Source organism: Amblyraja radiata, chromosome 15 (assembly GCF_010909765.2).
Source record: "Amblyraja radiata isolate CabotCenter1 chromosome 15, sAmbRad1.1.pri, whole genome shotgun sequence".
NCBI lineage: Eukaryota > Metazoa > Chordata > Chondrichthyes > Rajiformes > Rajidae > Amblyraja > Amblyraja radiata.
The window spans coordinates 24,700,787-24,728,217 of NC_045970.1; the positions used below are offsets into that span (position 1 = coordinate 24,700,787).

The 27,431-nt window shown below is 43.7% G+C and overlaps 1 protein-coding gene across 1 annotated transcript in view; it reads left to right on the forward strand.

The window, feature by feature from the left end:
* The window catches only part of plpp4 (phospholipid phosphatase 4), a 275,043-nt gene that overhangs the window by 77,769 nt on the left and 169,843 nt on the right, over positions 1 to 27,431 (forward strand). Inside the window, exon 2 of the mRNA XM_033033828.1 lies at positions 21,336 to 21,444. Coding sequence (XP_032889719.1) covers positions 21,336 to 21,444 — 109 coding nt within the window. The remainder of the gene's footprint in view (positions 1 to 21,335; positions 21,445 to 27,431) is intronic.

Here is a 27,431-nt window from a genome sequence, read left to right on the forward strand (position 1 = left end):
CATTCCTTCAGGTGTTTAATGTTTACTGCTCAGTTCCTTTTTGTCTTTTGATCTAATCTTTCTTTCCGTCACTACTCTGTTTTCTGTACCGGATTTGACGTTAAAATTAGTTATAATATTCCTTTTGTTTCAGGATTTGCGTTGCTCACCACTAATGATATATTTATAAGGCAAACCTTGCCGTAACCTAATCCCAGATGGTGTGTAAAGGGCAAGAGACTTTCTGAAACTCTAATTAACGGAATTTTACAAGTCTGAACAGTCTTGGAATTTAAAGGCACAAAGAAAAGTAAAATGAACATCGGGGGTGATTGTTCTCCAGCTACAGCTTGGGCAGCACGGTGGCGTAGCGGTAGAGTTGCTGCCTTGCAGCGCCAGGGACCCAGGTTCGATCCTGACTACGTTGCTATCTATATGGAGTTTGTATGTTCCCCCCGTAATCTGCGTGGGTTTTCTCCAGTTTCTTCCCAAACTCCAAAGACCTACAGGTTTGTAGGCTAATTGGCATGGTAAACGTGTAAATTGTCCCTAGTGTGTGTAAGATGGAGTTATTGATCACTGGTCGACGTTGACTCGGTGGGCTGAGGGCCAGTTTGCGCGCTGTATCGTGAAACTAAATACAACTAAACTACAGAAAATGCTGGCGCAATGAAAGTAGTGTTCATCAGTTTAGTTTATTGTCACGTGTACCGAGGTACAGTGAAAAGCTGTTGTTGCATGCTTATCAATCAGCAGATAGACAATACATGATTACAGTCGATCCATTTAAAGTCTCCATAATACATTTAGAATGTACTGTACTCAAATGTCAGTACTATATCCAATGGTAAGAAATGGAAGTGGCATGACTAATTATGGCAGAGGAACTTTAATATAAGGGATTAGTTACAAAATTATATAAAATGTAAGAAACACTTAGAAGCAGGTCAGACAACATCTGTAGAAAATGAAACCGAGTTAGTGCTATTATCTCTGTTTCTTTTTCCACTTGCTGAGTGTTTCTAATACTTTCTGGTTTTACATCATTTTCAGCATCTGTTTTTTTTTGATCTTCAGTAAAATAATTATGTTTGATATTAAAATTTTGAAGGAAAGGTAACAGTCAGAAAATAAAAGGTGCACAACCGGAGAAAAAAAAGCTACATTTCTTTTCAACATGTTCTATGTTCAAATAGATGAAGAGAACAGTAACCTGGGCAAATTGGGCAGAAAGGTCAGCTGGTACATCAAAGAGGAAGAAATGTTCAATGGCAGTATGATTAGAATGCATTTGTATTCTCACAACAAGAACAGCCTTTGTATTTATGAGTTGAAGATATCACTGATAAGGCCAGCATTATTTCATATCACTAATTGCCCTTCAGCAGTTGGTGGTGAGTGCCTTCTTAAACTACAGTGATTCTTGTGCGTATTGTTGACTCGCACCTGTAACATGAGCACTACCTGCAGCTCATGTGTGCATGCAGTCGGGTCTTGTTACATACTGGAATGGGTAGCTTCATCTTCTGAGGGGTCACTAATGCAATTGAGCATTGTGTACTTATAAGGGTATGTCCTCTCTCTGCGTATGACACCTCAAAGCCAGTCACCTTGCCGTTACCAGTCTGAAGAAGGGTCCCGACCCGAAACGTCATCCATCCTTTTTCTCCAGAGATGTTGCCTGACCTGTTGAGTTACTCTGACACTTTGTGTCTACCTTGCCTTTATAATACAGCTTTTTCATCTATGTTCAGACAAAGGCTAGTGATAAAGTCTGAAAATGATTGGTCCTGGCCAAATTCTATTGAAAGATAGTGTAGCAAAAAGATAGTGTTCCATAAATAAAGAAAGAACTGATACAGTGAAATGATTCTACAAATACAGAGAATGAGTTGACAGGATGATGTAATTCTTTTCCTTTCCTAGAGGTGTGGGCTCAAATATTCTCTCTCTCTCCCCATCCCTCTCCCCCTCCCCCTCTCCTTCCCCCAAAACGGTAAATGATAGCGCTAACATTTTTGCACCACTTTACTCACAATTGTCCTGTCCTTCAGGGAAGAATCTGCCCGCCTAACCCAGCACATATGTGATTGCAAAGCCTTTTAATTGCTCTCTAAATTGAAAGTTTAATGATTAGATTTGGATAACAAAAAATGACCTTGTCGGTGGCACCTACATCACATTAAAGAATAAAAAAATGTTAGTGCAATTGCATTTTTTTTTTTTACTTTAAAATTAGGGAGGGTGAAAAAATGAGCAGACCTGCACAGTTGGGAGCTATGGGTGAGGGTTGGAATATTGCGTTGGGGGAACGGGTTGCATTGGGGGAATGGGTGAGTGGTGGAATCTTATGTTTGGGAATGGGTTGCGTTGAGGGACCAGGCCTCCCGTGGGGGCTATGGGTGAGTTGTCGAATATTACGTTAATAAAGAGCCGATCTGCACAGTTGGGGGCTATGGGTGAGTGGTGGAATATTGCATTGGGGGAACGGGCTGCTTGGGGTAATGGGTGAATGGGGGAATTTTACGTTGGGGAACGGTTTGCTGTGGGGGGCCAGGCCTCTCGTGGGGGCTCTGGGTGAGTGGTCGAATATTGTGTTGGAACGGGTTGCGTTGGGGGACCAGGCCACCCGTGTGACAGGGACCCAACGGGTCCTACTTGGTTTAGTAACTAATAATGCTCTCATGTGTACTTGTGGGTTGCCAAGTTTTATTCCAAAAGGTCTTTAAGTAAAAAGAAAGCAGGTGATGAAATTAACGTGAGGTAATTATTTGTCACAACTGCGTTGGCAGAGTGACTCAAAGAGTGCGCTGACACCATGGTGGCACAGCAGTAGAGTTGTTGCCTTACAGTGCCAGAGACCCGAGTTCGATCCTGACTATGGGTGCTGTCTATGGAGTTTGTACGTTCCCCCTGTGACCGCATCGGTTTCTTCTGGGTGCTCCAGTTTCCTCCCACACTCCAAAGACGTGGTTTGTAGGTTAATTGGCATTTGTAAATTGCCCCTAGTGTGTATGATGCAAAAGTGGGATAACATAGAACTAGTGTATTGGTCGACACGAACTTGGTTGGCCGAAGGACCTGAGTCTTTAAAACTAATAACTAAACGAACGTTGCTACAGTTTTTGTCGAGGAGTGTGATGATGGTAAGAACGAACCAGTAAAATAAGTATTTGCCCTATAAACACAAGACTCCGTACAGACAGCACCCATGTTCAGGATCGAACCCGGGTCTCTGGCTCTGTAAGACAACAACTCTAACGCTGCACCATACATTTCTACCTAAGGAAAAAAAAATCAGCTCCTGCATTAACAATGCATGACATAATTGCAGCATAATCTTTCCAAGCCATCAAATGCTCTCACATATGGATCAGGGTAATCACTGTAATGTTATTGCCATTACAGCAGCCAAGCTTGACAGTTGGCAATAAGGCCCAGTGACATTATTTGACCCTGGTGAATATCCAAATTGTAATGTCCATAATTGTATCACACTGTGACAGCATGGGTCATTGGGTTTACACAGCACCTTGAAAAGTCCAACTAATAACATAACAATGATCCAACATTAATATATTACATTTAAATTGCAGCACAAAAGTAGATAAAATGTAAAACGTGATGTGTGATTAATCTGGACCCATCAAAGCCATGCCACCTTTTCAACAATCATCATGATTGCAGCGTGCAGCCAACTGGCCATGCAGTCGAGGAACTAAATATCTCAATAGCCAGAGTAATGTGATGAGCTGCTACAACGACTTGAGATGGACCGCACTGCCCAAAGCCAACTCGCACCTCTGCAAAGAAGAAGCATTTCAGGTTGCAGCAGGCTGTAGAAATTATTATGAATGTTTTCTGACATAGACAAAAAATGTAACAACTGCAATGTGGAAGTGGGTGGAGAGGGTCCAGATATTCTGCAAGTGCTTTGGAGATTTGAGGAAGGAACAAAACAGGAAGAGAGATGTGCCCTATAAACACAAGACCTGGAATTTCTCAAACTTCCTGAAGACAATGGGAGCAGGCAGCAGCTGTAGTGGGAGCCACGTCAAGCCCCAAGAGCCGAGACACTGTGGATAGAGAGTTCAATGACCTCCTGTGAACGGTCCATATTCCAAGTCCAACACAACTAACATCCTGGGGGGAGTCCCAATGTCTGGAATCTCAGCTGCTTTAGTCAAATTAATACTGGAGCAGGTTAGAGGCTGGGTTTACTTTGATGACCCACTTTGTTGAGTGACCTGCTGACTTATTCCCTCCATCTTCAAGGCACAAGCGTGGAGCATGATGGATTTGCCCGGATGAGTGCAGCTCCACATTGAGACTTTGGGGATGAGAGTGAGGAAGAAGGATAGCTGGTGTTCCAGCTGTCTGGAGGGTGCAGTCACATGCCAGTTCTGCTGCTTTTGTTGAGGCACTCTAAATCAAAATGCTTGCTCAGCGAAATGATGGAACATTGACCAGGTGCCAGAAAGATTCCATCCAATGCCAAGGAATGTGCCAGAGCCTGGCACCAGTTATGCACAGGGGAGTGTACTAAACCTGCAGCCTGTCTTTACCAGGATGGAAATAGGAGCGTTCAATCACCACGTTAATGGGCCAATGCATAATGCATTATCCAGTGGCCTGTGTCTCAGTTTCCATTCCAGTTTAAGCAAAACACACTTAGAGACAGGCTACCGCAGTGGAAACAGTGATGGTGGCCATCAGACCCTCTGTCTTAAACCTTGTGTAGCACCATGGGTTTGGTATGCGTTACCCACATATGTTTGCATACAAACTTATCATCAGGAAATCCCCTGGTTTCCCAACAGCTAGCCTTACCTTTGCTGTGATGATGCATGTTCATAAGTGATAGGAGCAGAATTAGGCCATTCAGCCCTTCAAGTCTACTACTCCATTCAATCATGGCTGATCTATCATGGCTGTACTAATCAAGAATCTATCTATCTCTGCCTTAAAAAATATCCATCGATCAACAGATGTAGATGGCACAGAGGGCTGTAACCAAGTGAAGCCCTGAATATCACCCTTAACCCACACAACTAGCTGTCCTTTATTACATATCAGCTGGACATCACCGTATTTGGAATTCACAGCCAAGTTGGTATTTATTGTCCACCTTGTCTGCCCTCATTCTGGGCGGCTTGGTTTGCCATTTTAGAAGGAAGTTAAAAGTTTAGGGGCGGTACTGTGGCACAGCAGTAGAGGTCCTGCCTTACAGCAACAGAGACCTGGGTTCGATCCCGACTATGGGAGCTGTCTCTATGGAGTTTGTACGTTCTCCCAATGGCCACGGGGGTTTTCCCAGGGTGCTCCAGTTTCCTCCCGTACTCCAAAAATGTACAGGTTTACAGGTTAATTGCCCTCGATAAAAATTTGTCCCTAGTGTATAAGATAGTGCTAGTGTATGGGGATCGTTGGTCGGTGTGATGGGCTGAAGGGCCTGTTTCCGTGCTGTATTTTTAAACTAAAGTAAACTAAACTAAACCAAACCAAATAGTGAGTCTGAAATATTGGATCCAAAATATCAGTAACTTCCCATGCAGAACAGTGCAAAGTGTTCTAAATATCCCCAACTGCAACTTAATAGCCAGACCCACAAAGGTTATTGTTCAATGTGACTTTTCTTATAATGTGACAATTAGACAGATAAAAGGCAACCAATCCAAGGTCTGAAATTCTGACCCTGAACAGAAATGGAGAGCATGGATTCCTGGCAGCCAAAATTAGGGATTTCATCTGAAAAATTGCCTGCAACTACTTTTAAGCAAGGACCTCCGAGCAGAATTCTGCCTGAAACCCTTCTTCCATTAAGTCGATCATAGAATCATACAACACAGATGAAACAGGTTCTTCTGCTCAACTTGCCCATGCCGACCAAGGTGTCCCATGTACATTTGTCTCACCAACTTGCATTTGGTCCATATCCCTTTAAATGTTTCCTATCCATCAAGGTGTTGTTCCTGGAATTCTCTGGAAATGTTACTCCCTGCAGGTACAGGCAGTTTATGAAGATAAACGCATGCAGATAATCTTGTGCAAGGGATTATATTCTATTAAATCTGCAGCATAGGCTGAACCCGAAGGCTGCCTGAACAAGAGGCATTCACGAAAAACTATTATTAGAAGTGTTTAACACAGTACAAAAGCAGCACCTAATGCGGAAGGATTCAGGCATTTCTTGATTAAATGACAATAAAGCTAAAGATGATTTCAAATTCAAAGCACTAGGTTTGCACACAAAAAAAGGAAAACATGGAAATCCACAGGGCTGATGGAGCTGTTAAAATCATTTCAATAAATACAAGGGAATTAATAAAAGAATTACAACAAATAAATACAATGAGAAGGAACTGACAAGGGATACCAAGACAAGGGATACAACAAACATGATAAGGAATAATAATAAAGACTCATGGGGGGGAATATGCAAGATTAATAGGGAGAGGATGATAATTAACAACATGGAAATAGCAGGCATTATATAAATATCTTGCCTCCTTCCTTCAATGTGGTTAGCCAGAAAATACCAGGAGTTCAAAAGTTACCTAATTATGTTTATTTCTGATAGTATTTCTGTGAAATGATTTGGGATGTGTTGACAATGGTAACAGCATTTAGATAAATGTGTGTTGTGTTATTGTGATTCTCACCACATTTTTAAATTGTGATGAAAAATGTGCTTTCATTCGCTTGAAGTCAATAATATGGTGTGAGAAAATTAGCGTTGTTATGCCACTAAGAATCAATTCAATTTATATTCCCAAACATATGGAAAAGAAAGATAAAATGTCTGTGTAAAAATATGAGAAAATGAAGAATTTTGTTTTTATCACGACTATTCACCTTGTCACACCAGCCTTGATACAAATAAGAGTAACCATGACTGTTTAAAAAAAAATCCATGATCATGTATTGTGAAGGCTTCCCAGTCACAATTATTGTTAGGATTTTCACCTGTATTTGTTCCATTTCCCACACTTTTGATGACACCCCTGCTCCTCTCATCCAGAACAAAGATTGGGATTTTTTTTCACCTTCCAACTCTATCGGACTCTTCATTCAATGTATTATCTACCATGGTCTCTACCATTATGGAGCACACATTCCCCTCTGCCCCCCACTCTGAAGGATAATTCTCTCTCAGATACTTTAGTTTGTTCTTCCATCACCACCAACACTCACTCCCCTACTCAGGGCACTTCCCATGCAGGAGATGCCACATCTGCTCTTCCCACATCCAGGGTCCAGAACATCAACTTCGGTATCAATTAACTTGCAATCCAGGTATCAATTCACTTGCATGTCTTCCAATGCTGGTGCATTATTTATGGTGATCATAGTGGAGTTCGCTCCACATTTAAAACTGAGAACACAGATTGGGTGACCACTTTGCAGAGCACCATTTACAAGTTGCCTTCACTTTAATTTTCCATCTCACTCCTATTCTGACAGTCTTTGGTCTGACACCTTGTTCAACCGCAAGCTTGAGTAACAGCAACTCGTTTTAACAATATCAGATAACCTGCCATTCCAGTTACTGGCAGAATCAATCAACCTTTATTGTCATCTTGCAAAGCAACAGTTGTACAGTGCAAAATGAGAAAACGTTTCCCAGGGAATACCGGAGCATCGCACATAAAACTTAAACATTTTACACATAATAACAGTAAAAACAATCCAGTCCCTGATGAAACAGTATAAATAATTAAAAGCAGGTAAAACAGCAACATTAAAATACAGTAAAAACTGTCATTAAAATGTCCAGGGCAGCTGATTTGAGTGGCCAGTGCCAGAGTTATTAAATTGCCAGTGCAAAGCCACAGAATCAGGTGGACTGACTGTTTAGCAGCCTCACAGCCTGTGGCAGGAAGCTGTTTAGCAGTCTTGTAGTCCGGGCTTTGATGCTACGGTATCTCTTGCCTGATGGCAGGAGATCCAGATGTGTGTGGAGTGGGTGCAGTTTGTCCTTGGCTATTCTCAGAGCTTTTTTCAGACAGTGGTTCTGGAACAGTTCTTGTACCGAGGGTAGGGAGACGCCAATGACCCTTTCTGCTCCCCTCACTACCCTCTGCAGAGCCTTCCTGTCTGAGCAGTTACAGTTGGAGTACCACGTGTTCATGCAGTACGTGAGTACAGACTCCACCGTGCCCCTGTAAAAAAGTCCTGAGGATGTTGGTGGGGAGTGAGGCCTGTTTGAGTTTCCTCAGGTAGTACAATCGCTGATGGGCCCGTTTGACAATCCCAGTGTTGTTCCTGGACCAGGTGAGACTGTCTGTAATTTGCACTCCGAGGAACTTTATACTCTCCACTCTCTCCACTGTGGTGCCACTGATGTTGAGGGGTGTGTGTTTTGGCTGCGCCTTCCTGATGTCGACAATCATCTCCTTTGTTTTGTCGACGTTTAATGCTAAATTGTTGTTGCCGCACCAGTCCACTAGTTATTTCACTTCCTCCCTGTACATTGATTCATCATCTCCGCTGATGAGTCCCACCACTGTTGTTTCATCTGCAAATTTTGTGATCTTATTGTCCCTGAATCTGGCAGCACAGTCCCTGAATCTGGCAGCACAGTCATGTGTGAGCAGTGTGAACAACAGCGGGCTGAGCACACAGCCTTGAGGGGAGCCCAAGGTGTTCTTGCCCAAGGTGATCGAGCCCAAGGTGTTCTTGCCGACACGGACTGACTGCGGTCTCTCAGTCAGAAAGTCCAAGATCCAGTGACACAGGGTGGTGTTGAGGCCCAGCAGGGTTAGTTTCTCCACAAGTCTCTGTGGGATGATGGTGTTAAAGGCTGAGCTGAAGTCAATGTACAGGATTCTGGCGTAGGTGTTTTTGTTTTCCAGATGAGTGAGTACTGTGTGCAGCTTGGTAGAGATGGCATCTTCTGTAGAACGGTTGGGGTGATAGGCAAACTGGAGGGGAGGGTGGCAGTAATGTGAGGTTTAACCAGGCGTTCAAAGCACTTCATTACTATGGGGGTCAGGGCGACAGGGCGGTAGTCATTTAGGCAGGCCACAACTGATTTCTTTGCTATTGGGATTATTGTGGAAGTTTTGAGGCATGTGGGGACAATGGCTTGACTAAGGGAGATGTTGAAGATGTCTGTTAGCACATCTGCTAACTCATCAGCACATTCCTTGAGCACACGTCCTGGGATGTTGTCGGGTCCAACTGCTTTCCACGGGTTGACCTTGGACAGGGTTCTCCGTGTGTCCATTGAGTCTATGATCAGGACTGGCTGGTCAGTTTGTAAGCAGGGGCTGGCTCTCCCCTTGGGTGTGGTGTTAGAACAAGCCAGTCCTAATGAAAGATCACCCAACCGGTAGGCGGCGCGAATCTCGTCTGCAGCGGCCTCTGCAGTCCGTCTGCGTTTTTATTATTTTATGTCTATGTTTTTATGTAGTTTTTGTTATTTTTTGTTGGGGTATGTGTGTGGGGGGGTGGGGGTGGTGTGGGGGGGGTTGGGGGTAACTTTTAAATCTCTCCCTGCACGGGAGACCCGACCTTTTCTTTGTCGGGTTTCCGTTGTCGTTGGGGTTGCAACGAGGAGCGGCCTCCAACAGGAAGACCGGGGGCTGTGGTGCCGACTACTCACCTCACCGTCGCGGAGCTGGCCGAGTCCAGAGCGGGTGGAGCTGTGGTGGACGCTGCTGCGACCCGACCCCCGGAGATTCGGTGGCTGCAACTGCGGGTTTGGCGGAAGGTAACACCGGGAGCCCGCGGGTCCCTGGAGGGAGACCGCTTTTCGGGGCTTCCGCAGCGGCGACTTCTCCCGCCCGAGTTGCGGGGTTGAAGAGCTCCTGGAGCGGGGCCTACATCACCGCCCCGCGCGGCTTGGAATGGCGGCGGGTCTCTGCGAGCGCACGCCGGGGGCTCTAACATCAAGACCCGGTGTGCGACCTTGCATCACCTGGCGTGGCTTTAATGGCCACGGGACAATCGCCATCGCCCGCCGGGGGCTTTGACTTTGACTTTGACTCTGACATGGGGGGGGAGAGTGCAGTGGAGAGAGAAGTTTTTTTGGCCTTCCATCACAGCAATGTGATGGATGTTTATGTAAATTATGTTGTGTCTTGGGTCTATTTGTTTGTAATGTATGGCTGCAGAAACGGCATTTCGTTTGGACCTCAAGGGGTCCAAATGACAATAAATTGAATTGAATTGAAAAAAAAAAAAAACCTGTACCATTAACTTGTTTTTTGCTCTCTCTGCTGGCTATTTGCAGCAATCTGCTTTATTTCAGATTACCAGAAATTATTTTGTTTGGTACTCATAACTCCAGCATTTTTTCACTTCCAGTCATCTGCTCAGACAAATTAGCAGCAATGACCCCATCCAGTCAACACCAATAAAATGTGTATTATTCAAGCTCCATCCAATTATGCCACTTCCTTTATTCCCTCCAACTTTACCCTTTTTTCTGAAGTTGAAAATATCTTTAATTTTTAACTTCTCCAACTTCTGTCGGAAGATCATGGGCCTGAAATATCAGCTCTGCTTCTACTACACGGGTGGTTTTAAACTGAATAAGGGGGGTAAGGTGTCGAATGGGATAGTGGAGGATGGAGTTAAAGGGAAAGGGTTTCTTAAATGTGTGAGCGTAGAGACAGAGGGGTGTAAAATGAGGGTAGAAGCAATAGGATGCAAGGTGAAAAGTAAAAGTGGCAGGCTGGCAAATCCAGGGCAAAAATCAAAAAGGGCCACTTTTCAGCATAATAGTATAAGGGGTAAGAGTGTTGTAAAAACAAGCCTGAAGGCTTTGTGTCTCAATGCAAGGAGCATTCGTAATAAGGTGGATGAGTTGAATGTGCAGATAGCTATTAACGACTATGATATAGTTGGGATCACGGAGACATGGCTCCAGGGTGACCAAGGCTGGGAGCTCAACATCCAGGGATATTCAATATTCAGGAGGGATAGACAGAAAGGGAAAGGAGGTGGGGTAGCGTTGCTGGTTAGAGAGCAGATTAACGCAATAGAAAGGAAGGACATTAGCTTTGAGGATGTGGAATCGATATGGGTAGAGCTGCGAAACACTAAGGGGCAGAAAACGCCAGTGGGAGTTGTGTACAGGCCACCTAACAGTAGTAGTGGAGTTGGGGATGGCATCAAACAGGAAATTAGAAATGCGTGCAACAAAGGTAAAACAGTTATAATGGGTGACTTCAATCTACATATAGATTGGGTGAATCAAATTGGCACGGGTGCTGAGGAAGAGGATTTCTTGGAATGTATGCGGGATAGTTTTCTAAACCAACATGTAGAGGAACCAACGAGAGAGCAGGCTTTTCTAGACTGGGTATTGAGTAATGAGGAAGGGTTAGTTAGCAGTCTTGTTGTGCGTGGCCCCTTGGGCAAGAGTGACCATAATATGGTTGAGTTCTTCATTAGGATGGAGAGTGACATCGTTAATTCAGAAACAAGGGTCCTGAACTTAAAGAAAGGTAACTTTGAGGGTATGAGACGTGAATTGGCCAAGATAGACTGGCGATTGATTCTTAATGGGTTGACGGTGGATATGCAATGGAAGGCATTTAAAGACTGCATGGATGAACTACAATTGTTCATCCCAGTTTGGCAAAAAAATAAATCAGGGAAGGTAGTGCATCCGTGGATAACAAGGGAAATCAGGGATAGTATCAAAACAAAAGATGAAGCGTACAAATTAGCCAGAAAAAGCAGCCTACCAGAGGACTGGGAGAAATTCAGAGACCAGCAGAGGAGGACAAAGGGCTTAATTAGGAAAGGGAAAATATATTATGAAAGAAAACTGGCAGGGAACATAAAAACTGACTGCAAAAGCTTTTATAGATATGTGAAGAGAAAAAGATTAGTTAAAACAAATGTAGGTCCCTTGCAGTCAGAAACGGGTGAATTGATCATGGGGAACAAGGACATGGCAGACCAATTGAATAACTACTTTGGTTCTGTCTTCACTAAGGAAGACATAAATAATCTGCCGGAAATAGCAGGGGACCAGGGGTCAAATGAGATGGAGGAACTGAGTGAAATCCAGGTTAGCCGGGAAGTGGTGTTAGGTAAATTGAATGGATTAAAGGCCGATAAATCCCCAGGGCCAGATAGGCTGCATCCTAGAGTACTTAAGGAAGTAGCCCCAGAAATAATGGATGCATTAGTGATAATTTTTCAAAACTCTTTAGATTCTGGAGTAGTTCCTGAGGATTGGAGGGTAGCTAATGTAACACCACTTTTTAAAAGGGGAGGGAGAGAGAAAACGGGGAATTACAGACCAGTTAGTCTAACGTCGGTAGTGGGGAAACTGCTAGAATCAGTTATTAAAGATGGGATAGCAGCACATTTGGAAAGTGGTGAAATCATTGGACAAAGTCAGCATGGATTTATGAAGGGTAAATCATGTCTGACGAATCTTATAGAATTTTTCGAGGATGTAACTAGTAGAGTGGATAAGGGAGAACCAGTGGATGTGTTATATCTGGACTTTCAGAAGGCTTTCGACAAGGTCCCACATAAGATATTAGTATACAAACTTATAGCATACGGTATTGGGGGTTCAGTATTGATGTGGATAGAGAACTGGCTGGCAGACAGGAAGCAAAGAGTAGGAGTAAACGGGTCATTTTCACAATGGCAGGCAGTGACTAGTGGGGTACCACAAGGCTCAGTTCTGGGACCCCAGCTATTTACGATATATATTAATGATTTGGACGAGGGAATTGAATGCAACATCTCCAAGTTTGCGGATGACACGAAGCTGGGGGGCAGTGTTAGCTGTGAGGAGGAAGCTAGGAGGCTGCAAGGTGACTTGGATAGGCTGGGTGAGTGGGCAAATGCATGGCAGATGCAGTATAATGTGGATAAATGTGAGGTTATCCACTTTGGTGGCAAAAACAGGAAAGTAGATTATTACCTGAATGGTGGCCGATTAGGAAAGGGGGAGATGCAACGAGACCTGGGTGTCATGGTACACCAGTCATTAAAAGTAGGCATGCAGGTGCAGCAGGCAGTGAAGAAGGCGAATGGTATGTTAGCATTCATAGCAAAAGGATTTGAGTATAGGAGCAGGGAGGTTCTACTGCAGTTGTACAGGGTCTTGGTGAGACCACACCTGGAGTATTGCGTACAGTTTTGGTCTCCTAATCTGAGGAAAGACATTCTTGCCATAGAGGGAGTACAGAGAAGGTTCACCAGACTGATTCCTGGGATGTCAGGACTTTCATATGAAGAAAGACTAGATAGACTCGGTTTGTACTCGCTAGAATTTAGAAGATTGAGGGGGGATCTTATAGAAACGTACAAAATTCTTAAGGGGTTCGACAGGCTAGATGCAGGAAGTTGTTCCCAATGTTGGGGAAGTCCAGAACAAGGGGTCACAGTTTAAGGATAAAAGGGAAATCTTTTAGGACCGAGATGAGGAAAACTTTTTTCACACAGAGAGTGGTGAATCTGGAATTCTCTCCCGCAGAAGGTAGTTGAGGCCAGTTCATTGGCTATATTTAAGAGGGAGTTAGATGTGGGCCTTGTGGCTAAAGGGATCAGGGGGTATGGAGAGAAGGCAGGTACAGGATACTGAGTTGGATGATCAGCCATGATCATATTGAATGGCGGTGCAGGCTCGAAGGGCCGAATGGCCTACTCCTGCACTTAATTTCTATGTTTCTATGTTTCTATCTCCACCAATCTCAGCCCAACTGCTATGTATTTCTAGAATTTGCTGTTTTTATTACTGCTTTATTCAGTCATTTTCACCCTTTCAAAGCCCTTTGAATGCTTGTTTTTAATTGAAAGAATCTGCAATTTTTATTGCAAATCCTTTAACTGTTACATCCTGCCAAACAATTCTTCTGCCAACAGTAATTAAAAGCATACAATCCTTGTGGCAAAAAAACCCATTTGTTTACCAATTATTTTACATTTGAGTTATTAAACAAGTGTTTGAAAACTGGTCAAATATCTCAAGGATTTGGGAGAAGGAAAATGACGCTATTTACCCACAATCAAATGCCAGCAGAGTTGGCAATAAAAAGCTGGCATCAAACAATTATAAATATGGAATTCAATTTATTCTATTCCTGTGGCATTTGATGAATAACCGATAGAATATTGAGTTTAACAATCCTTTCAATGGCATTAGAAGTTGCTCTGTGTCTCTTGTGTAATAATGGAGAGTGGTTGGTTGCAGAAATATATGTTTTAGAAGATTGACTGAGAGTTGTCAAAATATGTTAAATTGATCTTTCATCCATTCATTGCCACCAATAATCACTGATTATCACTTTTCAGTGTTATTTACTAACTTGAATATTTCAACTGGACACTTTCCACTTTGAACTGAGCATGAAAGGCTCATGAGTATCTTTTCACTTCCGCTTACTTCTGCAAGTTTTCCAAGTACTTTGCAACTTTTCCCGCTACATTAACTGCAGCGTAGGCCTGGCACTGTTTAATCAGCACAAAACTGGGCACCTTCCTCAACCTTCGGTTCTGACAAAATAGTGGAATGATTCCTTGTCCTCTTCTCTGTTGTGCAGAAATGTTATTCGGTGATATGTAAGATTTCTTCTCGGTCATATTTAACTTCATTAACAATACCAAATAGTGATTTCCTATCGGTTGGAAATGAGGAACAGGCAATATCAATTTTATTATCCACAATATGTCTTGTCGAACATTTGGTTTTGGTTTAGGGTTTTGGAAATGGCCTCTTTGGCTCATCGAGTCCACACCCTCATACCTGCTCACACACCAGGGGCAATTTACAGAGGCCAATTAACCTGCAAACCCACAGGTCTTTGGGAAATGGGAGGAAACCAGAGCACCTGGAGGAAACACATGCAGTCACAGGGAAAACGTGCAAACTCCACCCAGACAGCACCCGAGGTCAAGATTGAACTGGGTCGCTGGCATGTGTGGCAGCAGCTCTACCAATGTGCAACTGCACTACTGTGTCATTTATTTCTGTATTTTCAAAGATTTGCAATCAATACCTTTGTGGTATTTGCCTTTGAGAAGCACCTCAAGTCTTCCAGGAGAGAAGAGCTTTATGGGCCTGTCCCACTTATGCGACTTTTCAGCAGACACATGCAACCTTCAGCTCGGGGGGCACTCGCCTGAAAAACCGCAAGCTGGAACGACCGTCAGGGCGGAACACACACACACACAAACACATCGCAAAGGCGGGTGCCAGGGAAAGCGGGGGAGCGCTGTCTGAAATTCACACGGTGCAAAGCCAAGGTGGGACCCGCGATGAACAGGAAGGTTAAAGATGGCTAGCACAGTGTACAGTAAGTCCTTTAATAGAGCGGGGAGGGGAGAAAGGGGGGGGGGGGGGGGAGAAGGAATGGAGACACTTTTAAGAAGCCAGACAACTTTTAATAAGCCAGAGATACACAGCTGTGAAGTTTAGCATTGAATTAAAATGCCCGGTCAGCAAATTGAGATGAACTAAAACTACCTACAGCTACCTTGACTACCTACAACGTCATGGCGACCCCAATACCACTGCACTACGACTTCAAAAGTATCGATTTTCTCCATGGCGACCAATTTTTAAGTACCTTTAATAATTTTGCGCGACCATACTGAGGCCATGGATAGTTACCAACCTGCGGGAAATCCTCTTGACCATGAAGGAGACTCACCAGACACCAGCTACGAACATGTGGTGACCATGTGGCGAGCTTGTGGCGAGTGCAGATTCTCCTGAACTCACAAATAAGGTTGTCTAAGTGGGACAGGCCCTTTATGCACACGGGTTTGGAATTTGTTTTAATTGAAAAATAGATAGGTTGAATATAGCTTCACATTCCTTAATTTAAAAGCATGTTTCTTACTGCTATAACTATCCAGCTATTCAAATCATTTTAGAAATCAAAGAGGATGAAGGCTCAGAAAGATGTGCTGGCCGATATGAGTCTTAAAAATTATATATCAGGCATCAGATGGGAGAGCAGCATATCTCTAAACTGAACCTTATTTTACAAGTACACTGTTAAGGGAAAAAGATGTGGTGCCATTTTGCCTTTAGTTAAGGAAGAATACCCAAAGCGTAGTGTCACGGTGATGTCGCTAGGAAGTTATTCTTGCTTATTTTAACACAAAAAGATAATAAGATCATACGTTCATAAGTCATAGGAGCAGAATAAGGCCATTTGGCCCATCGAGTCTACTCCGCCATTCAATCATGGCTGACCTATCTATCCCTCTCAACCTCATTCTCTTGCCTTCTCCCCATAACCTTCGACTTCCTGACTGATCATAAAGGGCCTGTCCCACCAGCATGCGATTGCATGCGTCTAGCGCAACCAAACGTGGTGGCTTGAGATGTACGGCCTCGCGGGGCCTGTCCCACTTCCAACCGCGGCGCCATCTGGAGTTGTGCGGGGCTGGTCCCGACATCATACTCATCAATCAGCTGGGTAGGAGGCGGGCCGACTGAATTTGGACGTCGCATGGCGTTGGGCGGTTACGTCATCGTGCAACGCCACGTGCTAGGCGTACACCGTCAAGACGCTGCGTACGGCGTCGAGACGGTGCGTACGGCGTCGAGGCGGTGCGTACAGGGTCGAGACGGTGTGTACGCCCGTCGAGGCGGTGCGTACGGCCTCAATGCGGCTGCGGGCCGACAGGCCGTTGCCGCGCGGAATTTTTGGACAGTGTCAGTTTTTCGGAGCCCCACGCGATGTCGGGACCAGCCCTGCACAACTCCATACGGCTCCGGCGATCGAAGTGGGACCGGCCCCGCGAGGCCGTACGGCTCAAGCGACCACGTTAGGTCGCGCTAGCCGCATGCAATCGCATGCTGGTGGGACAGGCCCTTAATGCTGGAAAGCACTTAACAGGTCAAGCAGCATAATTGAAAGAAGAACAGAGTCAATGTCTCAAGTCAAAGACCCTTCCGTGGAACTGAAAAAAGTGAGAAAACAAATGTTTTGTAAGGTGGAGTGAGGGCTGGAGTGGGGAGAACAGCAGGAATGTCTGTGATTTGGTGCAAATTAAAACTTTTTTTTTAAAGCACCTGTGAAAGACAGAAGAGACAGAAACATGTTTAAAAATCCTATTTCATGTATTAGATTCTATTCTCACAATATTGTCTCCATTACATTGGTGACATTGAAGAGAGAGTAGGGGGTTGCTTCATTGAACACCTTCATTTAGAGTCATAGATTCATGGAAACAGGCCCTTCTGCCCAACATGTCCATGCCAACCTAAATGCCCCAACTAAGCTAGTCCCATTTACCTGCCTTGGATCAATATCCCTCTAAACCTTTCCTATCCATGTACCTCTCCAAGTGTCTTTTAAATGTTGTTATTGTATTCACCTCAACTACCTCCTCTGGCAGCTCGTTCCATACATCCACTATCCTCAGTGCAAGAAGGTTACCGATCAGATTCCTATTGAATCGTTTCCCACTTAAATTAAACATATGCCCTCTAGTTCTTGATTCCCCTACCCTGGGAAAAACCAATCTGTGCATTCACCCAAACTACTTCCTCATGATTTTATACACCCCCCATAAAATCACCCCTCAGCCTCTTGTGTCCCTGCTCTCCAAGGATGCCCAACCCATCTCTATAGCTCAGACCCTCAAGGCAACATCCTCATAAATCTTAATGGCATCTCCCCTGTAGGAAGGTGACTAAAACTAAACACCACACTCCATAAAGATGCTGCTGTATAGTTCAATTAACTTGCCTAATCTTTTATCACAGTGGCGATTTACAGCTGCAAACAAGATTGGATCATTTTTGTATATATTTCATTCCTCTCATCCTACATCCACTGACAAACCGAGGTAGTCTGGTGGGAATGTTGTTTTACTGGTTTTCTATATGTATGTTGAGTTAGTGAAATAGACAGGACAATATTCAGGGTCCCCCAACTGCAGCAGAGTTAAATTATCCTCTGAATGTTCACTTTAATATTCTTTTGTTGAGCTTATACCAACATCTTGTACAACTGTAACACAATGTCCTGACTTCTTCATTCTCTTACTGAAGAATGCCAATGTGCCAAAAGCCTTTTACCACAGATCCACAAGCTTCATCCACCTGTCATTTTAATTCTTGGACCAATTCTCACTCTGCCTTCAACCTCATGGATTGCTCTAACAATGTCCAATGCCTGAGAGACAGCACCTGATCTTTCATGTGGGAGCACTGCAACCAATGACGCTTTATAGTTAACAACTGTCTATTCTCCTCTTGCTCCAAAAATGTGTCTGTACTTTTATTCTGTTGTATTTTTCATTTTTGTTTCCAACTGCTGGTTTTAAAACAGATTGTCATCTTGACAGTTTTGCTCTGTGCCCTAACACAAACGTGTTTTCTCTTGTTCTCCCCACCTGCTCCCAACCGTTGCCATTTAGAGCATGTTTGTTTTCTCACTTTTCCACTTCTGGTGGAAGGTTCCTTGACCTGGAAGGATGCAGCTTGAGCTGCTAAGTGCTTCCAGCATTTTCCATTTTTGTTTAGATTTCCAGCATCTGTGTTTTTTCCCCCATCCGACTCATTTATGTCAAGTTTTGCATGTTTAGCGCATATACTAAAAGTGATCTGTCAAATCCATTTTCACAGTACCAGCAAAAGTCTTGGAGCGGCATTAATATGTACAAAGTAGTCACCTGCAAATGCTTCTGCTTGGTAGATGACGGCAAAATAACTAAAATATGAAGAAGGGTCTCGATCTGAAACGTTACCCATTCCTTGTCTTCAGAGATGCTGCCTGTCTCACTGGGTCATCGCAGCATTTTGTGTCTATCTTTGAGTTAAACCAGCATCTGCAGTTCTTTCCAACACTAAAATATGCAATATAGTCAGGGCAACTAGGGGAAAATAAGAACATTGCAAATGTAACTTAAAGAAAACTATATTTAAATCTATACCACAAATTATTTAAGGGGACATTCACAGAATAATTTGACACTGCTGCAGATAGACAATCCTGAATATTATTCTGTTTTCATTAACTGAACGCGTGGTACAGTGGCGCATCTGTATAGCTGCTACCTCACAGCGCCAGAGACCTCGGTTCGATCCTGACTTTGGTTGCTGTCTATGTGGAGTTTGTATGTTCTTCATGTGACCACGTGGATTTTCTTCAGGTGCTCCAGTTTCCTCGCACATCCGAAAGATGTGCAGGTTTGTAGGTTAATTGGCCCCTAGTGTGTAGGATGCAAATGTGGGATAACAGAACTAGTGTACGGGTGATCGATGGTTGGCGTGGACTTGATGGGCCCAACACTTCTTTCCATGCTGTATCTAAACTAACCATGCATATGGAAAACCAATCGAAAAGAAACTACCTAGGCTGGTGATCAAAATCAATGAATGTAGGATGAGAGGAATTAAATATACAAAAATTATATCTTAATGATTGACAGTACTGTATTAAAGTTGAGCACACTGAATATTTCAGCATTACAACAAACATTCATACTACAGGATATCACCAATGTTTAAAGGCCCCAAGTAATACAACATAGTTTCACAATAGTCCAGCACTGACTGTGTAACTTAATTGTATTGGACTTCACAATCTAAGAAAAAAGGCACATTAATTCCCCCTCTCAGAAATCAATGTTTCTGGTCTTATTTGTGCTTCCACTTGTTATAACATCCTCGTTTCTCTGACTCCATCAATCTTTCAACATTAAACCTCTCCCACTCTTGAACCAGTCATAGATCGTTTCATTTGTTCACTATGCCTCACTCCCATTTCTTTGCAAGACCATCAACTTCATCAATTGCCTGCACACCAGTGAGAAATATATAAAATTGGATTTCTCCTTGGATGAAGATCTGACTTTTCAGAGACTTGGAAGTTGCAAGATAGTGCCAGAACATGGCAACACTCTGCCTACTGTTCCAGAAGAGGATCTATGGTCATCATGTATAGTATGATTGGATTGGTAGCATACAGTGCAAGCTTTTCACTGTATATCTGTACACGCGACAATAAATAAACCATTGAGCTATTAACATTTATTTTATCTCCTTTTCCCCCTTTATCGTAAAGTGAATCATTAACATCATTTTTCACACCACAGCTGCTGATTGACCTGTTGAATATTTCCATGCTTCATTATTTCTGCTTCCACTTTGAAAACACCTTTAGTGATTGCAAGATTTCCAAAAGCACTATACAGCAAATTGTGAAATTCAGTAACAATTAGCTATGTACAAAAAACAATGGTCAATTTGAGCACATCAGGTTCCCATCAACAGCACCATGATAGTGACCAGGTTTAGTGCTAGGGACACAAGGAACTGCAGATGCTGATTTACAACAACAAAAAAGTGTTGGAGTAACTCATCAGGTCAGGCATTATCTCTGGAGGACGTAGATAGGTGACATTTAGGGTCGAGACCTTTCTTCGGTCTGAAGAAAGATCCTGACCCGAAACGTCACCTCTTCATGTCCTCCAGAGATGCTGCCTGGCCCGCCGAGTTACTCCAGCAACTGAGTTACTCCAGCACAATCTGTTTAGAGGTATTGGTTGAGAGAAGGATATTGACCAGATACCAGGAACAGAGCCATTTGATCTGTTTTTTTCCACGTGAGATGGTAGATTCAACCTTGATTTAACATTCCACTCTTGCATTGTCGCACTGATCTGTCCACATGGAATTTTCCATTGTTTGTGTCTCTGGAATGGGATACAAGCCATACCATTCTACTACAAAGAATGAGTGCGCTGACAGCCAAACATCAGTGCCACTAACCAGGTCTCAGCCTCAGGGCCAAACATGCATCGTAACCATGCCCTTGGAAGTCATTTTACAGTGGGGAGCTACAGATTGCTGCCACACCCCGTTCCACTGAAAAGAATTACAAGCAAAATCGGAAAACAGAAACAAACCCCTTGACCGGTCATGATCCACCTTGATTTACAGAGCTTTTCAGAAGCTAAAAGGGCCTGTTGCACTTTGGCGTCATTTGCGCATCATTTACGCTACATCATTTATGCGTCACGACACACGACGGCGTGGCGCCCCAGGATTTTAGGATTCACAAAATCTTCGCGCGCCACCTGCGTGACGCGCAAATGACGCCTAAGCGGGATAGGCCCTTAAGGATTTGAGTGCTGCTCAAGGAGTGATACATTCAAACTTCTTGCTGGGTTTGATATTGTTACAGTATTCTGTGCAGAAGAGAATATGGGGGAAAAAATCCATTTCAGAACACAAAAAAGATATTTAAACTAAGCGCCCCGTCCTGACATTAGACACACCTTGTTGCTCCCCATTCAGTCTCGGGTGAAATAGAATCTTAATTCTTCACATAATAGATTGGCAGTTCAGCTTTCAATTCCTGCTGGTAAAAACCTTCCAAATATAACTTTTTCTTCATTTTTCGCCACAGTTTCACAGAATTTCTGGATCCTTTCCAGCGAGTTATTCAGCCTGAAGAGATGTGGCTTTACAAGAATCCCATTGTGCAGTCAGATCACATACCCACTCGGATAATGTTTGTAAGTATAACACTTGATTTTTTAACAACTGGAGTATCACCAAGTTAGAGTGATTCATGCATGATTGTTCAGCAAGATGTCAAAATAGTTTGGCTCCTCCGAATATGATAAGGAATTACTTTTTGCACTCCTGTGGAAATATTTTCCATTGAGATTTGCAGTATTACCAATCAATGCCACTTGACAGCAGTGGAGCCAAAATTGAATGCAATAAAAAGTTCGACACAGACTTCAGAGACTGCAGAGGTAATTTCCAACTTCATATTCTGGTATCCAGTACTATATCAAATTTCATTGAGTTCCAAAAGAAATTCTGCAGTGATAATTTAACCAATTGGATGATTTTTTTTCCATGTTCATTATTTTTTCCTGGTGGGGCAGCATTGTGGTGCAGCAGTAGCATTTCTGCCTCACAGTGCCAGAGACCCGTGTTCAATCCTGACTACAAGTGCTTCTGTACGGAGTTTGTACGTTCTCCCCCTGACCGCATGGGCTTTCTCCTGGTGCACCGGTTTCCTCCCGCACTCCAAAGAGGTACAGGTTTGTAGGTTAATTGGTTTCTGTAAAATTGTAAATTATCCCTAGTGTGGAGGATAGTGCTAGTGTACGGGGTGATTGCAGGTCATTGGGTATTCGGTGGGCCAAAGGGTCAGTTTCCACGTTGTATCTCTAAAGTCTAAAGGCACCATTCTAGCAGGATACAAACAGAAAATGAACCCTCGTAAATAGCAATGATACATTGTTATCACCATTTAATGAATGAGGTATCCTCAAATTTACTTTGGTCTGACTGGCTTCAGAAAGATATGTTCAGTTACAGACAGCCCTAAACAATGGACACATTTTTGAATTACAGTCTCTATTGTAATGTAATTTAAACATGGTAAGCTCTGACAAACAGCAATATAAACATGACCAGATAGATCAATGTTTTAATGTTATCCTCGAGGTTATCCCAACCCCATGAGGACAGCTCTCCTGCCCTTCTTCAAAATACTGAGACAAGATTTTTAAAGTTCATCCCAGAAGACAATGAGACCTTGATTTAACATTGCATATAAAATAGCAGTGCATCATATTCTCAGCTACCTACTGAGGTGATAGCCTAGATTTGTGTGCTCAGGTCTCTGGGCACTTCCAACTGAGCAATGGCTAACACACAGAAGTAACCAACCATCCGTTAGCTTGACAAGAGCCTTCTTGTGGTGCATTATCCTGCATTTTTACACATCGTAGCTCTGTCCACTGAACTCATTGTTTCCCTGTGGTCCCTTTCTATTACAGATTGTACTGCAGCCTACCAGGCAAGATCTTTTATAATAATAACAACAGCAAGGAGATTTGATATTCCAATATATAGTAGCAATTATTCATTTCTCATAAATACCAGTTTAAAATGTGGTTTGTCTGATTGAAAAAAATCATTTATTTCAGCAGTGGAAATGTAAATTTTCTTTTTCTGTTTATTCAACAATTATGCGTCATATTGTAAACCCATTTTGCCCAGAAATCTGAATAGGAATGGCACAATTGATTCAAATTTTTAAGATAAATTAAAATAAATCTTTCTGCTGCCATTCGCAGAAGTGATACCATGCTAACATAAAAATCAAGTTTGCTAATCTTTAGTCTTCCAAAATGACGTTCTCATTATCATCCTATTTAAGCATTAAAATGTAATTTTCTGATGTAGACACAAAGAACTGCAGATGCTGATTTGCCAAAAAAAAGATACAAAGTGCTGGAGAGGAAGGATAGTCAACATTTCGGCTCGGGGCCCTTCTTGAGACTGATTGTGGTTGTGTAGGGGAGAAAACTGGAAGAAAGTAGCAGCAGGACAAAGCCTGGAGAATGATTGGTGGCTACAGGCAAGGGGGGTTGTTGAAAGGCAGATGGTCTCCCCCACCCACCCCCACCACCACAATTCTCTGCCTTCCAAAACCTCCACTTCACCTGCATCTACCTATCACTCACCAGGATAGCCACAAAATACTGGCATAACTCAGCAGGACAGGCAGTATCTCTGGATAGAAGGAATGGGTGATGTTTTGGGTTGAGACCCTTCTTCGGACTTCGGTGTAAACCAGCATTTGCAGTTCCTTCCTATTAGCCTGCTGTCTGTTCTTGTCGTCTCATTAATCTGACGCTGCACCCATCAGTTTGGTCTGAATTTTACAGTTGTTCTGGCAATGGGTTTAAATTCACTGGGATCCGTACTGAGGTTAAGTAAACTCATGTCCTATGGTTGCTATTAACAGCTGTCAAAAATAAGAAAAGGTAATTAATTCTGTCTGAGTTTGAATTGAACAAGGGTCAAGGGAGCAGTACCGCACACTGGGCCATTTGGTTCCTGCAAGAACACGGTTTAATAAGAAAGCAATTAAATTTTAACTCCCACTGCAAATTGTGTAATCATCACTCATCTCCCAGCATCGCCAGGATGCATGGCTTGGTGCCTTCGGGAATGATCTGTACCAGATAGAAAGAAGCATCATCACTTCCCCCTCCCTCGAGCGGTTCAAACAACCAAAAGAAGAACGGATAATGTGTGCAGAATTGAAGTCAATTAATTATGTCTGAAGTCCCCTCCTCCACTCATCACTTGTACAACAGCCTTGTGAAGCCAGATTACTGCCCAAACTTGTTTTGTAATTTCAGAACACTTGAACATTGATTACAAACTGTGTCACTCTATGTAAATTAGTATTAATCCATTGGCAGAGGTCAAGGTTCAAAACTATTCAACATCCTCTCTTCCAATTAAGAATACTTTATAAGCCAAGAGCAGGAGCAAGGAATGAAACTAATTGCATGTGCAGTTTTATTTGCTCAAGGGATGTGGGTTGACAAGAGAAAATGTGTTTTTATTCATCTGAGAAGCTGCTGGTAAGATGTTTCTCCAAACTACTGAAATCTTTGTAGTGCTGTGACATTGTTAAGCGGAGACCTAACTCACAGGATCATGAGCTGGATATTTGATTGTGTAGTTATGCTTGTCTATTTGTGATTAAATATAAATCTTTCCCAATAAACCTCAGTGCTACACCGCACCAGACTAGATCTCGAACTGCAATCCATCTCCAAGCCCTGTCCTAGCCTCAATCTCAGAGACTGTATCTTTCACTGATGGTTCTACTTTGGATGGTCCACAACCAAAACGGTTGTTGTTGGCACGTCACTGAAGGACCATTTAATGCATCTTCACTAGCACACTGCTAATTACAGATCCATATCTGCCACTTAGCATCTCATACAGTGACCCACCATGGACTGAACCACATGATCAGTCTGAAGAAGGGCCCCAAACCCATTCCTTTCAGAGTTGCTACCTGACCCGCTGAGTTAAGGGCCTATCCCACTTGGGCGTCATTTGCGCGCCATTTACACGACATCCTAAAAATTGTTTGGCGCGACATGACGCGCGCATGGCGCGTGGTGGCGTATGCAGTGACGTGCGGTAAAAATCCTCACGCGCCACCTGCGTGACGTATCCCTTGCGTGCGCTGATGCACTGACGGCGTACGTGTAGCGCGTGGTGATACATGGTTACGCATGGTGATGCACGAACATTGCCTATGCTAATTTATTATGCGTCACCGTGCGTCAACATCCGTAACCATACGCCGCCCGTACGCCGTCGGCGCACCATTTGCGCATCATATGAGCGCCGCACCACATGACCACCCGGGTATAAAGCGTGTGTAGTTTTGAAACATTTTCACCATAGTATCTTTGATTTTTACTGGGACAATCCTTGCCATGGAGATCAGGCTAAGTACGAATGACATCGCAAATGGCTCCCAGAAGAAGCAGGGCCCTCGAGCACTTGGCGTGCGACTGTCGTACTGCTAGACGATTTTCGCATGACAGTCACCGTAAATGACGCGCAAATGACGCCCAAGTGGGACAGACCCTTTACTCCAGCACTTTGTGTTTTGCTCAAGATTCCAGAAACTGCAGTACATTATATATGTGTAGTACAGTGATATGCAGACAAATGGATTCCCTTTCACACTGTAATAAATCTAAGACTTCAAGTCAAACTGATATTACAGGGATAGCAGTATCCTTTAAATAATGAGTAAGTTGAGTCAAGGTCATCAGAGATAGGAAGTCTAACCAATCTGGTACCACTGCAGGTAGCAGGTACAAGGATAGGAGAAGTATAGAGAGATATGGGCCAAACACGGGCAGGTGGGACTAGCGTAAATGGTGCATCTTGGTTGGCATGGACAAGTTGGGCCAAAGGGCCTGTTTCCGTGCTGCATGACTCCATGATTCAAATCAGAAAAATGACTTTTAATTCCATCACTAGGAGTCTCATTAAAGAGTGGATTGCCTTCACATAAATTAACAGTGGGTACTTTAAAGACAAGGTGTTGCATCACAGACCAGTATATATTCCGGAAGTGGCGGCGCTGCCATGCAGCTGTGGCTCGCCTGCTGTCCGTCTGTCTTTTCCTTTTTTTTGTTTTCTTTTGACTTGTTCGACGTATGTTTTAGTTTATTTTTAGTTGTGTATGTGTGGGGGATGGGGAAAACTTGTTTTAGTCTCTTCCTTCGGGGGGATGCGACCTTTTCTTTGTCGTATCCCCGTCTCCATCTGCGCTGAGGCCTAATTGCGGAACTGGTGGCCTCCAACTGGGACCGACCTCAAGGTTCCGGAGGCAGAGCCAGGACTCACCATCGCGAAGCTGGCTGACTTGGGGTTGTGGTGGCTCTGCGGCGGCGGCCCGACTTCAGAGCCTCGGAGTCTTTGGCCGCGGGCCCAGTGGATGACAACATCGGGAGCTCGCAGGTCCCAGGTTGGTGACCGATTCTACGGAGCTCCCACAACAATAGCTTCGACCGCTGGACTGGACGATGGCAGCTTTGTCCGGCCGCGGAGTTTGAACCAGCCCTTTCGCGGAGCTCGGATTCGGCCGCGGGACTTACCATCACCCGGCGTACAGTGGGGGATACGTCCCTGCACAGTTTTGGGCTGTGGGTGAGTGCTGGGGAAAATGGGGGAACAGGTGTGGTGGAATATTTCATTGGGGAACAGGTTGAATTAGGAAACGGGTTGCGTTGGGGGACCAGGGCTCCCATGGGAGCTGTGGGTGAGTGGTCGAATATTGCGTTGGGGGAACGGGTGTTGGTGGAATATTGTGTTGGGGAACGTGTTGCGTTGGAGGACCAGGCCTCCTGTGTGACTGGGACCCAACGGGCTCCACTTAGTCTAGTATATATTACTAAAACTCTCATCTTGTTTCTGTCTGTCTGTCTGTCTGTCTATGTGATCCTGAAATTACGCCAAAATGATACACGATTGCGCTAAAATGTTTTTGCACCACCTTACTCACCATTGTCCTGTGGTGGTCTGAATCAAGTTTTGTTCAGATTGATGTTATATTTTACAAGTTATTCATACGTTTTAACTCTAGAAATTCAAGTTTAAGAAAAAAATAGCAGCTAAAATCCTTGCTTGCGCAGCTTGCAACAAAGTTGCAATCGAGGAACACTCAGTCCTTCCAGCAAGTTTTTAGCTGAACAGGAGGATGCGGGGGCAATTGCATTCTTTTTTTTTAATCCTCGAAGCAAGAGGGGGAGGCAGTGCTGGGGAATATGTCCCTGCACAGTTGGGGGCTATAGGTGAGTGCTGGAATATCGGGAACGGGTGAGTGGTGGAATATTGCGTTGGGGAACGGGTTACGTTGGGGGACCAGGCCTCCCGTGTGACAGGGACCCAACAGGTCCCAGTTGGTTTAGTGTATACTAAATATATGATATGTTGGGTATCTCCATCATTTACTATTATTTCAGATCTCCAGAAAATGCAGTATATACTTCAGTTCCAGCGTTGTATTTTTCTTTGTTTTATTTCTCTCTTCTGTTCTCATTCATCACCTGCTGTTAACACTTCCTTCATACGGAACCGTTATAATCACAAGCCTTCACCTCCCCCACTCTGCTGGCAGAAATGCATTTCTACCATTCTGTTTCATTTG